Source organism: Heptranchias perlo, chromosome 3, assembly GCF_035084215.1.
Source record: "Heptranchias perlo isolate sHepPer1 chromosome 3, sHepPer1.hap1, whole genome shotgun sequence".
Lineage (NCBI taxonomy): Eukaryota > Metazoa > Chordata > Chondrichthyes > Hexanchiformes > Hexanchidae > Heptranchias > Heptranchias perlo.
The window spans coordinates 13196875-13211680 of NC_090327.1; the positions used below are offsets into that span (position 1 = coordinate 13196875).

The 14806-nt window shown below is 43.3% G+C and overlaps 2 protein-coding genes across 2 annotated transcripts in view; both read right to left on the reverse strand.

Moving 5' to 3' along the window:
• rnmt (RNA (guanine-7-) methyltransferase) overlaps positions 1 to 8008 on the reverse strand; it is a 32082-nt gene extending 24074 nt beyond the window's left edge. The window contains exons 1-2 of the mRNA XM_067978142.1: positions 7659 to 8008; positions 1066 to 1201 (exon numbers count right to left, since the gene is read on the reverse strand). Coding sequence (XP_067834243.1) covers positions 1066 to 1201; positions 7659 to 7811 — 289 coding nt within the window. The 5' untranslated portion in view covers positions 7812 to 8008. The remainder of the gene's footprint in view (positions 1 to 1065; positions 1202 to 7658) is intronic.
• A 4704-nt stretch (positions 8009 to 12712) lies between these two features.
• The window catches only part of LOC137310253 (leucine-rich glioma-inactivated protein 1-like), a 51020-nt gene continuing 48926 nt past the window's right edge, over positions 12713 to 14806 (reverse strand). Inside the window, exon 8 of the mRNA XM_067978153.1 lies at positions 12713 to 13891. Coding sequence (XP_067834254.1) covers positions 13071 to 13891 — 821 coding nt within the window. The 3' untranslated portion in view covers positions 12713 to 13070. The remainder of the gene's footprint in view (positions 13892 to 14806) is intronic.

Sequence of the window (14806 nt, forward strand, 5' to 3'; positions counted from 1 at the left end):
CTGGTCAAAATTTATCCCTCAACCAACATAACTAAGAAAAAAAGAGATTATCTGGTCATTATCTCACTGCTGTTTGTGGGACCTTGCTGTGCACAAATTGGCTGTCACATTTCCTGCATCACAACAGTGACTACATTTCAAAAAGTATTTCACTGGTTGTAAAGCGCTTATGAATGTCCCGAGGTCATGAAAAGTGCTGTATAAATGAAAGTTCTTTCTTATTTTTAACCTTGAGGTAGAAATGCAACATTAAGGGGAACTGGTAGGTTAGATAGAGAGAAACTATTTCCGCTGGTTGGGGAGTCTAGGACTAGGGGACATAGCCTAAAAATTAGAGCCAAGACTTTCAGGAGTGAAGTTAGGAAACACTTCTATACGCAAAAGGGTGGCAGAAGTTTGGAACACTCTTCCGCAAACGGCAGCTGATGCTAGCTCAATTGTTAATTTTAAATCTGAGATTGATAGATTTATATTAAGGGATAAAAACATAACATAAGAATTAGGAGCAGGAGTAGGCCATATGGCCCCTCGAGCCTGCCCCGCCAGTCAATCAGATCATGGCCGATCTTCAACCTCAACTCCACTTTCCCGCCCGATCCCCATATCCCATGATTCCGCTAGTGTCCAAAAATCTCTCTCTCTCAGCCTTGAATACACTCAATGACTCAGCATCCACAGCCCTCAGGGTTAGAGAATTCCAAAGATTCACAACCCTCTGAATGAAGCAATTCCTCCTCATCTCAGTCTTAAATGGCCAACCCCTTATCCTATACTCTCCAGCCAGGGAAAACAACTTCTCAGCATCCACCCTTTCAAGCCCCCTCAGAATCCTATATGTTTCAATGAAATCACCTCTCATTCTTCTAAACTCCAGAGTATAGGCCCATTCTACTCAACCTCTCCTCATAGGACAACCCTCTCATCCCAGGAATTTGGGTATATGGGGCTAAGGCGGGTATATGTAGTCAGGTCACAGAGCAGCCATGATCTCATTGAATGGCAGAACGGGCTCGAGGAGCTACATGGCCTACTCCTGTTCCTATAAATCAGAGATATCAAACATACCAATAAGGACACTCTTGATCCAGTTGTTGAAGTTGCGCATGTAAAAGATACGACTCTGACTCCGGACTGCCAGTCCACTTTCCTGGAGCTTGTTATAGTGTGCAGCCACTTTACTGCAGTGCCCTTCATCTAGTTTCTGATTAAAGAAACAAAAATTTTTTTTAAAAGTTAAAAAAAAACACAAAATGATACTTCACATAATTGTTTCCATATCTTAACTGATCGCTTGAAAAGATTCTTGTGGACATGGGTAGAAAAATTAAACAGCGAAAGGAGACGATCAAAGTTTCACCAGGAATCAATTGTTAACTCAGTAGATTTATAGAATACTTTTTCCAACAAGAACAAAAATATCACCAACCATATGGTCAGCATTCCCATCGGTACAAATTTCCACCAGTGACATTTAAGACATAATGACCTAGCAAAAGGCTTAAATTTCAAGTAGTGCTTACTATCAAAATGTAAGATAGACTTCTCGCTCATAGTATTCTCAAGTGCACAAAAATGAGAGAAGCTTGCAAGGGATATCAAAACCAACAAAGAACTTTTATGGTTATATTAGGAAAAAGAGGGTGGTCAGGAGCAATGTTGGCCCCTTAAAAACTGAAAGTGGGGATATTCTCATTGACAATGGGGAAATGGCGGACATGTTGAACAATTACTTTGCGTCGGTATCTACAGTAGAAAAAGATAGCGTGCCAGAAATCCCAAGAAAACTAATGTTGAATCGGGGACAGGGACTCAATAAAATTAACATAAGTAAAGCAACAGTAATGAAGAAAATAATCGCACTAAAAGAGTGACAAATCCCCAGGACCAGATGGTTTCCATCCCAGGGTTTTAAAGGAAGTAGGTGAGCACATTGCAGATGCCCTAACTATAATCTTTCAAAGTTCTATAGATTCAGGAACTGTCCCTCTAGATTGGAAAAAAGCGGAGTGACATGTGCAATTTAAGAAAGGAGACAGAGGGAAACCAGGGAATTATAGACCAGTTAGCCTAACATCTGTTGTGGGGAAATTGCTGGAGTCTATAATTAAGGATAGGATGACTGAGCACCGAGAATTTTCAGTTAATCAGAGAGAGCCAGCATGGATTTGTGAAGGGTAGGTCGTGCCTGACAAACCTGATTGAATTTTTTGAAGAGGTGACTAAAGTAGTGAACAGGAGAATGTCAATGGATGTTATTCATATGGACTTCCAGAAGGCATTTGATAAGGTCCCACATAAGAGACTGTTAGCTAAGATAGAAGCCTATGGAATCGAGGGAAAAGTACGGACTTGGTTAGGAAATTGGCTGAGCGAAAGGCGACAGAGAGTAGGGATAATGGGTAGGTACTCACATTGGCAGGATGTGACTAGTGGAGTCCCGTAGGGATTTGTCTTGGGGCCTCAATTATTCACAATATTTATTAACGACTTAGATGAAGGCATAGAAAGTCTCATATCTAAGTTTGCCGATGACACAAAGATTAGTGGCATTGTAAGCAGTGTAGATGAAAACAAAATTACAAAGCGATATTGATAGATTAGGTGAATGGGCAAAACTGTGGCAAATGGAATTCAATGTAGACAAATGTGAGGTCATCCACTTTGGATCAAAAAAGGATAGAACAGGGTACTTTCTAAATGGTAAAAAGTTAAAAACAGTGGATGTCCAAAGGGACTTAGGGATTCAGGTACATAGATCATTGAAGTGTCATGAACAGGTGCAGAAAATAATCAAGAAGGCTATTGGAATGCTGGTCTTTATATCTAGAGGACTGGAGTACAAGGGGGCAGAAGTTATGCTGCAGCTATACAAAACCCTGGTTAGACCACACCTGGAGTACTGTGAGCAGTTCTGGGCATGGCACCGCACCTTCGGAAGGACATATTGGCCTTGGAGGGAGTGCAGCGTAGGTTTACTAGAATGATACCCGGACTTCAAGCGTTAAGTTATGAGGAGAGATTACACAAATTGGGGTTGTATTCTCTAGAGTTTAGAAGGCTAAGGGGTGATCTGATCGAAGTTTATAAGATATTAAGGGGAACAGATAGGGTGGATAGAGAGAAACTATTTCCACTGGTTGGGGATTTTAGGAGTAGGGGGCACAGTCTAAAAATTAGAGCCAGACCTTTCAGGAGCGAGATTAGAAAACATTTCTACACGCAAAGGGTGGTAGAAGTTTGGAACTCTTCCGCAAATGGCAATTGATACTAGCTCAATTGCTAAATTTAAATCTGAGATAGATAGCTTTTTGGCAACCAAAGGTATTAAGGGATATGGGCCAAAGGCAGGTATATGGAGTTAGATCACAGATCAGCCATGATCTTATCAAATGGCAGAGCAGGCACGAGGGGCTGAATGGCCTACTCCTGTTCCTAAAATGTATGAAGAATGCACTATCGTTGTAGATGTGGTGTCTCAAAAGTTATTAATGTACCATTGACAGATGCTAAAGTGAAGACGTCCCACATCCATTCCTGGCCGTCATCGTTCTATGTTTATTTTCCAGATTAATTTCAAAGTGATGTTGCTGCACTGAACTGCAATCAGTGTTAGCCAATAATTACAGCGCAGAAACAGGCCATTGAACGGAGGGTTGCAAAAGCAAAATCCTGATTTTAATTATCCGTCTTTTATTTTCAGAACAGGGATCTATTAACATCAGGCAGCCATGGAAATACATTTGAAAAAAGAAATGTGAAGTTTTCTGCTACATGATGCTAGCACAGATTTTTAAATCTTTCTACAATTTATTTTAGAGATGTAGTAATTGATATAGATTCTGCATAATAGATTTTTTTTTGGCATGTCTGCAGGTGTATTCAACGACATTACTGTTTTAACATTATACCTCTTATGGCCACCACTCTCCCCACATAACTCAGCCCACGAACAAACAAAATTGCCATTTCCAACCTCTGAAACCCATCACGTCATCTTTTTTTCGGGGGGGGGGGGGGGGGGGGGGGTGAAAAAAAGAGGACGACGACGAGGAGAGAGAGAGAGAGAGAGAGAGAGAGAGAGAGAGAGAGAGAGAGAGATTGATTTCACTGCAGTCACCATGCAGCTGTTGTAGCGTTGCTGCAATATATTTTAATTGCTTTAAAAAGTTCAAAATAGAAAGCTATTTCAAAAGGACCAATAAGCCTAAACCATAAGTAAGGAAAACCAGTATATCCAATCTCATTATGGATAAATACAGCTCCCACAGTGAACACTCCATGCCCAGTATCATCACAGTAAGGCAGGCTATATTTCATTCCAATCAATTTGATCCAATTATAACTTGCATAGGTCCACACTGAAAACAAGCCACGATGACTCAACCTTTTCCTTCTCATAAACCTAAATAAAGGCAAAGATATTCTCTTCATATTCTGCTCACATACAAATATAAAAGAGAGGCTGTCCCAAATAAAATGCATCTATAATCAGTCACACAACATTTGAAATTAAGCTCGCAAAACCTACTTCGTTTTTCACCACAGACTTGTGTTCTAACGACAGTTTTAATTTAAATGTCCAAGGGCTAGAGTGGAGTTAGGTTTAAACTCCAAGACCTGGAATTACATGAATCTACCATCCCAGATAATTGAATTAAAACCTCTCTGCTGACTTGTGAATCCAACATTAAATGAGTACAGGCAGTTTCAAGCCAGTTTCCAGTGATCACAACTTGGAAACAAGTCAGTCAGCAGCCTTACTCAGAGACCACATGAATAACTGGTACAATAGAGTTGCTTTTCTGAAGTTGTTACGGAGACATCATTGAGACAGAACAGAGCACTTTATATCTGGCTGTCCAAGATTCAGACACAAGTTGACAAATATGAAATTTGTAGGAGCACCATCACCAGTAGAGCACTTCTTTACAGTGGAGGTGTTATCTATGTTTGGCCTCAGCATCTCCAGGTTAAGACAGTATCCTACAATTTCTGCTAGCTCAGTTTTGATGGTTCCCAGAGCCTAATAGCTCTCTGACACTCACTGCCCAGACTCGAGAGGAAAAGACAACTGATGCAAAATCACAGTGGGGAGCGTCACCCTTCAGCATGAACAGCTATCTTCAGAAGGAGGGAAGAGAAAGTGGCCAATTCAGCTGTAAACTGTACAATCCAATGTGTGCGTTCAGATTAGAGATGCACAAACACTGTCTGTCAAAACCAGTTAAGAACAGGAATAGGTCATATGGCCCCTCGAGCCTGCTCCGCCATGCAATAAGATCATGGCTGATCTTCTACCTCAACTCCACTTTCCCACCGATCCCCATATCCCTTGATTCCAAAAATCTATCGATCTCAGCCTTGAATATACTCAACAACTAAGCATCCACAGCCCTCTGGGGTAGAGAATTCCAAAGATTCACAATCCCGAGTGTAGAAATTCCTCCTCATCTCAGTCTTAAATGGCCAACCCCTTGTCCTGGGACTCTGCCTCCTAGTTCTAGAATCTCCAGCCAGGGGAAACAACCTCAGTATCTACCCTGTCAAGCCCCCTCAGAATCTCATATGTTTCAATGAGATCACCTCTCATTCTTCTAAACCCCAGAGAGTATAGGCCCATTCTACTCAATCTCTCCTCATAGGACAACACTCTTATCCCAGGATCAATCTTGTGAAACTTTGTTGCACCACCTCTAAGGCAAGTAAATCCTTCCTTAGATATGATGACCAGAACTGTACACAGTACTCCAGGTGTGGACTCACTATGGACTTATACAATTGTAGCATGACTTTCTTACTCTTGTACTCCAATCCTCTTGTAATAAAGGCCAACATACCATTTGCCTTCCTAAATGCTTGCTGTACCTGCGTGTTAACTTTGTGTTTCATGTACGCGGACACCCAAATCTCTCTGAACACCAACATTTAATTCTCACCATTTAAAAAATATTCTGTTTTTCTATTCTTCCTACCAAAGTAAATAAGTGACACGTTATACTATGCATGCATATGTTAGAAAAAATGGTTTCTGAAATTTGAACTCCACTTTTTATATGTATTCATCTAACACTTCACTGAATTTCATGGCAATGCTTCCTTTCCACAGCTGCTGTGCAGGCTTAGCTTTTGAACCTATATTGGATTCAGGTATTTATAGTGCTCACTCTTTACAGGGCAACATTTTATGTTATTTTGCACAAACAGAAACAATGTGGGCATACTGATCTAATAGCACAAATATAGATTATTTAAAACTTATTGGGGGGAAAAGAGGTTTTTTGTTATTTAAGTTACTTTATCCTTTTAACATTTCTGTAGTCTCGACACAATACCCCTTGCCAAGGTGGTCATTACATGTGCCAGACAACACCACATTAAATGCAGCAAGATGTGTAAAAGCAACCCTGGAGGAAATCACATGGGCGTTGCCAAGTAGACAGTGACGTGTATGGTCCTTGCATGTTGTTAACTGAACACAAAATGGGCACCTGTTAGGGTTCAGGGAGGGAAGAGTGGGTGACTGGGGCTTACAGTGAGATCAGGAATTAAAAGTACACGCAGGAACATCAACCCCAGCGCTTTACTTGAACCCTGATACAAATTGGACCACTAGTCTACATCACAGTGTTCCTTATCCTAGAGGAGTTATTTTTCAAGGCCAGTGCCCTGAAGCTCAAATCTGTAGAGTCAGTAGATTTTTCAGTATACTTCAGGTTCACTCTGACCTCAAATAGCAACAAACACATTAGACCATTTATCAGTGACAATGTTGCTTTTCTCACTTGTTCTCATCCAATCAACAGTTCTACAACATGTGCTATAAGTGCAATAAAAGAAAACAAAAACAGCTTTCCCCACCCTAAAGGTCACCAGATGTTGCCAGACATCATCACTGCTTCAAGCCTTCAACACCATCACTCAATTGGGGGGGGGGGGGAGAAAGAGAAAGAAAGAGGGAGTTAATAGGGTTGTTTGTGGATGGACTGATAGACATCTGCAGTTCTTACTGAACTGAGCCACCCTCTCATGTGATAGCTAGCAACAAACTCCAAATACCCTCAATCCTCTTCATCATGCTACCAGTCCTGATGTCCCTGAACCCGAGGCCCAAGAATATCCCCATCTATGGGACTGATGAGAATAGACTGCACGCTACATTATCAACATCCAAAACTGACAGGCAAAAAAAGACCAGCTGGTCCATCATTCCTGCCCCACACACCATGATAGCCACAGCATCGTGACTAAACATCTCTTCCCTTCTCTCAACCATGTAATCTCCGGAGAGGTGCAAAACAGAAAAAAACCCAGGGCTAATAAGAGAAAAAAAAATACTCTGGAAAATTCCTCTCCAATCCCTCAGGCAATCGAAACCAGTCCAAGAAATCACATGAACCAAGTGTTATCTATAAAGGCACCTTCTTCAATGCAGGTTTCCGCAGCCTGGCACTTGCGGCTCTGATCACAGCCTCATATCTGGCCTCGGATCGGGCGAATGAGCTGCACCGAGAGCCATTGGGGGGCTCCCAACGTTTGCACTTGCGACGCACCGCCCGTTTGCAAAAAAAAAACTTGGTGCAAGGTTTAGATAAAAAGGATCCAAACTGCACCGACGGGTGATAACCCGCTGCACACAGGCCCCAGGGGCCATATCTCACCCGGTACTGTCGCTCCCGCTGCTCCTCCTCCTCCTCCTCCTTGTGTTTACGCTTCTCCGGTCTCTTCACTTCGGTCCTCTGCTGCTCGCACCCGGGCTTCCCGGCCCCGCCGTCCTCGGAGGGCTGGCGCCCCTGCTCCGCCGAGCTGCTCATCTTCCCGCTCCTGCCTCCTTCTCTAAATGAGTCCTCGGGGGTTTTTTTTTTCCTCTCCCCTACCCCGGCTGTCGATTTAATCCCGGTTCTCCCCCCGCCGCCGCCGCCGCCGCCGCCGCCTCTTCTTCTTCTTCCTTAATTTAAAAGCTTCAAACGTCCTGACACACGCGCCCAGTCCACCCTCCCGCTACTTCCGGCTCACAGACGCCCTCTGACCCGTCCCGCCGCGACTTCAGAAGGCTGTTTCTTTTCTCCTTCCGGTTCAAACGGGACGCTGCGGTTGTCATGGAGATCGGTTCGCCTCGGGCCGATGGATTCGGACTGCAAGCCAGGAGCCTTGTCTTGTTTAAGAAAAGGAAGGACTTGCATTTATATCGGCGTCCCAAAGCGCCCTTTCGGCCGGTTTTTTTTTTTGAAGTGTTGTCACTGTTGTAGTGCAACGGCCAATTCGCGCACAGCAAGATCCCACAAACAGCTACGTTCGATCAAGGGAGGTACACGAGAACGCAAAGGGCATTCCCACCACTCGCAGGACGACGGCAACTGGGGGAAGGACCATGATCCCCCCCGAAAAGAGATGATCTCTGCCTGGTGGGTCTTCATTCTTCAAGTAGCGAATCCTCCGCACACTCCTGGATCCAGGCTTGGATCAGACACTGAATTAGCCCTTTCCCTTCCCCCCCCCCCCCCGCCCCCCCGCCGTGTCATGATGACCATGTCAAAGTGTAACCCCCCCCCCCCCCCTCATATGGTCTCCTGCCACTACTTTCACCTGTAAAAAATCTGCGAGGCTCAATAGTTTGTTTTTTCTTCAACGAGGAATTCTGTTCCCTTATCCTTATATCACCACAGGGTGGCATTAGTCTACTAGCTAAGTTCTAGGCAATAAGAATGATATAAAATACAATAAGATATAAGTTGGTTATATCAAAATTGCAGAAGTTCAAAGGAATAGGTCAGCAGACAGTGATGTATGGTACTTGCATATTGTTAACTGAACACTAGATGACTCCTGGTTGTAACACTAGTTGGTGTTCTGGGAGGGAAGAGTGGGTGGCCGGGGGGGGGGAGTCAGGAGATTGGGGCTCACAGCAGGGAGAGAAAGATTGACAGCAGACTGGGGAGAGAGGGAATAGAGGGCCTGGGAAGAGCGGAATACTGGGGAGTGGGGTTCGGGAGATTGGGGCTTGAGCTGGGGGGGGGGGGTGGAGAGAGGGACACTGGGGGTAGACGTCACTCCTGTAGCGCTGCTTGCCCAAATAAAATGGACCCCCTCTGGGCTTCCATGATCTGGTCTTAAAGGTTTGGGATAGTGTTGTAAGTTTGCACTTTTAAAAATCTTTTCATACAATTTGTGCACTATCTTGAGGTAACATTAATTAACCCTGTCGTTTGTCGCTGCCTTTTGCATTGCTGACAGCAGCTTCTGACTCAGCAGTAACCACAGTAGTCAGCATGGGCATTCCAATACCATAGGAAGAAGATGATGAAGCAGCGAAGAGGAAAGTAGAGTGATCAAAGTTTATAAGATATTAAGGGGAACAGATAGGGTGGATAGAGAGAAACTATTTCCGCTGGTTGGGGATTTTAGGAGTAGGGGGCACAGTCTAAAAATTAGAGCCAGACCTTTCAGGAGCGAGATTAGAAAACATTTCTACACACAAAGGGTTGTAGAAGTTTGGAACTCTCTTCCGCAAACAGCAATTGATACTAGCTCAATTGCTAAATTTAAATCTGAGATAGATAGCTTTTTGGCAACCAAAGGTATTAAGGGATATGGGCCAAAGGCAGGTATATGGAGTTAGATCACAGATCAGCCATGATCTTATCAAATGGCGGAGCAGGCACGAGGGGCTGAATGGCCTACTCCTGTTCCTATGTTCCTGTGATTGACAGGACTTTCTCTTCAAATCTGTAAATGTGCTTCTGCATGACAGTCTTGTGATCTTCTTCATAATATATTAACTCATAAACAACATGCTCCACCTTGTCACCACTGCTTCTTCTAATATCTTTTCCTGTATCCCACTATATGTAACATTAACATGTCATTCACACCAATAATTCAACCCAGAACTTTTGAAAGTAGGTGTAACATTTATTTTTAACCTCTTGCAGTGACCTGTATATGTGCTTCAATGTTTTCTTCCCCAGTGCTTGCCCTTGGTGAGAGTGTATGGTATGTGTCGTCATCTATCTAATCTTGTACCCTTTCTAAGCATTACATCAGTGGAAGGAGTAAGTGTGGTGGCAACCTGCTGCTCCTAGTTGGGCCTCTTGACACAGCTGCGGTACATAGAATCATACAACAGAGAAAAAGGCCTTTGGCCCATCGTGCCTGTGCCGGTTCTTTGAAAGAGCTATCCATTTATTCCCACTCACCCTGCTCTTTCTCCAAAGCCCTGCAATGTTTTTTCCTTTTCAAGTATTTATCCAGTTCCCCTTTGAAAGTTACTATTGAATCTGCTTCCACCACCCTTTCAGACAGTCCATTTCAGATCATAACTCGCTGAGTAAAAATATTTCTCCTCATCTCCCCACTGGATCTTTTGCCAATTATCTTAAATCTGTGTCCTCTGGTTCCCGACCATCCTGCCAGCGGAAACAGTTTCTCCTTATTTACTCTATCAAAACACTTCATAATTTTGAAAACTTCTATTAAATCTCCCTTTAACCTTCTCTGCTGTAAGGAGAACAATCCCAACTTCTCTAGTCTCTCATGTAACTGAAGTCCCTCATCCCGTACCTCTTTGTGCTGAGTCATGTAACTGTGGCCAGTACTTCTGCACTGGCTGGCTGCTTCTTACCACTATGTGCCATTCTTCAGTATTCTGAAAGGGATGACTCAATAATGCAGATACTGCAGCACCCTGAGGCAATTGCATCGTATGTGCCTCCGCTACACCCCAGCTACTGCGTGTCATGAGTGACCAGGGATCTGTGTGGGAATCGAACTAACAGCCACACTTAGGAATGCAAAGCCTGCCATCCATATTCTCTCAAGCCCATCCCCTATCCTCTCCAGGTCAGAAGTGAAAGCCTTCTGTAAATTGGACTCCAAGTCTTGATAGCCAGTCACAGCGTTAGTGAGCAAAATTGCATTTGGGCTCAGGGGCTTCCCTGGAAATGGCCTTGGAGCTGCCATTCACTCCAAGGTAGACTGCAGATTTTCAAAACCTTCTCACATGCCTGCACAGATATCAGAACTACACTTCTGCAATGTCTCCAACATACAATGTAGGGAACTTGGAAGATTCTCTAAGGACTGCATGAAGCACTTTTCCTTATTAAAAAGTTCCTTCTGTATGCAGCCCCATTAAGTACAAATCTACAACATAGGAATGTTTGGCCCTGCACCTCCTTTCACTTTATGGTTGCACCTCTGCTACCACCTCTTACTCCTCACTAGTGCTGGGTTCCTCATCAGCTGCTCCCTCGGACTCTGATTCCCCAAAATGAAAGTTTCTATGCTGGTACTGGGAGCTGAGGAATATTTTATGGATGCTTGTGATGGATCAGCTTTCCCTTCATCCCTGGTGCCAACTGCATCATCTTGTGAGGCCACTTTATCAAGAGAAAGGAAACATGGGGCATGCTGAAAATGGCTGTGCACACAGTAGCAAGACCAATCTGGTGTGATGCTGCTGATGGATAGATGAGCCTGTGTGTTACTCACCATGCGAAACTGGTCAGACTTGGAGGAGGCAGAGGTGGGGGAGGGTTGTAGAGATTGGAGGAGGTTACAGAGATAGGGAGGGCCGAGGCAATGGAGGGATTTCAATACAAGGATGAGAATTTTAAATTTGAGGAGTTGATGGACCGGGAGCCAGTGTAGGTCAGTGAGCACAGGGGTGATTGGTGAGCAGGACTTGGTACTGGTTAGGATATGGGCAGCAGAGTTTTGGATGAGCTCAGGTTTATGGAGAGTGGAAGATGGGAGGCCTGCCAGGAGAGATTTGGAATCATCGAGTCTGAAGGTAAGGAAAGAGTTGGATGAGGGTTTCAGCAGCAGATGGGCTGAGGCAGGGGCAGGGGTGATATTACACAGGTGGAAGTAGTCTGTCTTTCTGTTGGAGAGGATATGGGGTCGGAAGCTTAGATCGGGGCCAAATATGATGCCGACGTTGCAAATAGTCTAGTTCAGCAGGAGACTCTTGCCAGGGTGGGGAATGGAATTGGTGGCGAGGTAACTGAGTTTGTGACAGAGGCTGAGAACAATGGCTTCGGTCTTCTTAATGTTTAATTGGAGGAAATTGTGGCTCATCCAGGATTGGATATCGGACAAGCAGTCTGACAACACAGAGACAGTGGAAGGGTTGAGAAAAGAGGTGGTGAGGTAGAGCTGGGTGTCATCAGCATACACGTGGAACTGATGTCATGTCTTCTAATGATGTGGTTGAGGGGCAGCATGTAAATGAGAAATAGGAGGAGGGCAAGGATAGATCCTTGGGGGACTCCAGAAGTAAAGTTGTGGGGACAGGAAGAGAAGCCTTTGCAGGAGATTCTCTGGCTAAGACCGAGGTAAGAGTGAGCATACTATTTTAAGTCTTAATTGTGATTATATAATTCTACATAATACAACTGGAATAAATTAATGGATTGTAACAAAATATTGTATTCTAAACAAATAATCCACAAATTTACTATAAATCAAAGAGGGAGATGTCTACCATATATAGAGAAATTGCAGATACATTCATTATAAACCTTTGTTCGCTAATTATAGCGAAATCATAAACGTATTTCTTGGGAAACAAGCATATTTATTCGAATATAAACAAGAACAATCAAAATCTTCTAAATAGTTCTCACAACAGCAAAAGGGAAATTTTCCTTTAGGAGTTAACCATATGAAATAATTTTCATTAAAAACCACACAAAAATGTAAAGATTTTATTTGGAAGATTTTTCATTCAGTAGAATAAATAAATGGAAATGTACATCTCAATATTTGTTGTAGTAACAGATATGATTACACAAATATTTACAGCTTGCATTGGCAAAGTACAACAGTTAATTGCTCACCATGTCATAGTGAGAGTTCGGAAACTACTACGTGTAATGCGATCAAAGAAAATGGGGGAAATGAAGACGAGGAATAGAAATATCTTTTCCAGTAAACCGGAACCTGATGGCATTCATCGCAGAACAATGATAAATCATGCATACGTTTCATTATCACGTCCATGTAAATATTATTACCCAAAGCTACTTTTAAGATGTCATTTTACTGATCTTTAAATACATTTGAACGTTTTCTCATATTGTGCTTAAGTCAACGGTGACATGTTTATATATTTGTGTATTTCCTTTGAAACTCGAACTGAACATGAACTCCCGATTGTCCGTCAACACAAATGTAAACGATCGTGGAGCCTGGATGTTTATTTCTTGGAATTTTACAAATTTGTCTTTCTCGGTTTCCCAGCGGTAGATCTGGGTGAAGGAGTAGTCGCTCCCGAGAATGGCATACTGCCAGTTGTTTATTCGGAGAGGCTGAAACACCATAGCACCACGGGACGGAAAGGTTTGCTTCTGGACAAACCTGGAGGACTCCCATTTCATCACTTTGGAGTCACCTATGAACCTGGTTAGGCAAATGTAGAGATCATCCTTAACTTCAAAATGTTTCACCGCATACACGTCCTCCATGTCAGGGATATCGGTGCGCCACACAAACTCCTTCTGGCTTTTGCTCCACTGGAAGATGACAGGACGTTGGGAGCTACTTGACAAGATTAAGTGTGGCTTGTTAGCTATTTTGAGGTACTCCACATCTGTGTCCCTGAACCAAGCATGCAGACTCTGATGGGAGTAGAATCCATTCCCATTCCATTTATACACAGTAGTTGACCCAGCCTTTGAGGTGTCTGCAATAACAAAGTACCATTCTCCTTCTACTTCAAATGTCTCAATGTCATTCGGTTTTCTGATTTTAACGGTGTCTATGTCTTGCATTTTGATGAACTTGTTGGCAAAATTATCCCTTTTGTAAATGTGGGAGCCGCCAAACAGCTGGGCAACAACCACAAACAGCTGAGCATCGATGATCAGTGGTTTGCAGAACACAGTAGAGCTGCCTAAACCAGGAGAAGGAATGTAAATTATTAATATGCAGAGAAAACAGAATCTAGCGCTGTTATCGTGGGTAGGGTTGTTACTTTTTGCCAAATCCAAAGTTGGACAAAGGACACTGGGGTCGCGGGAGAGGGCTTAAGGGGGGGAAATACTTTAATAATTATATTAACAACAACAACAGCTTGTGTATATATATATATATATATATATAGCACCTTTAACATAGTGAAACGTCCAAAAATGCTTCACAGGAGAGTTATCAAACAAAATTTGCCACCAAGCCACATAAGGAGATATTAGGATAGGTGACCAAAAGCTTGGACAAAAATGTAGGAGAATCTTAAAGGAGGAGAGAGAGGTAGGGAGGCAGAGATTTTCAGAGAGGGAATTCCAGAGCTTAGGGCCTAGGCAGCTGGAGGCACGGCCGCCAATGGAGCGATGGAAATCGGGGATGCGCAAGAGGCCAGAATTGGAGGTGCGCAGAGACATCAGAGGGTTGTAGGGCTTTATTGAGGCAAATAATTTCAAGTATTATGTGTCCTCAGCATTTATCTGGGGAGGGTACAATCCTATCTCTCTCAGTTACTGCTTTTCCTGGCTCCCGCCTGTTGGCCAGCTGTTTGTTCAGATGTTGCATGTTTAGATTTAGGGCCTTTAACACCGAGATCAGGCTGCCCCTCCCTCTGCTGGTGGCGCTAAACTTCCTTTTGATTTTACAGCCTTGGGAATAATTTGAATCAGCATGGTATTGATATTTACTGTAAACACCCGCCCCCCCCCCCACCCCCAAACACTGGACAAAAATAGTCTGGTAAAAAACAACGAAAAAGGGAATGAAATCCAGAAAACTGAACTTTTGCTGCCTGATTTGCATTAAAAATGATAAAAGAAAACAACAACAACTTGCAATTATATAG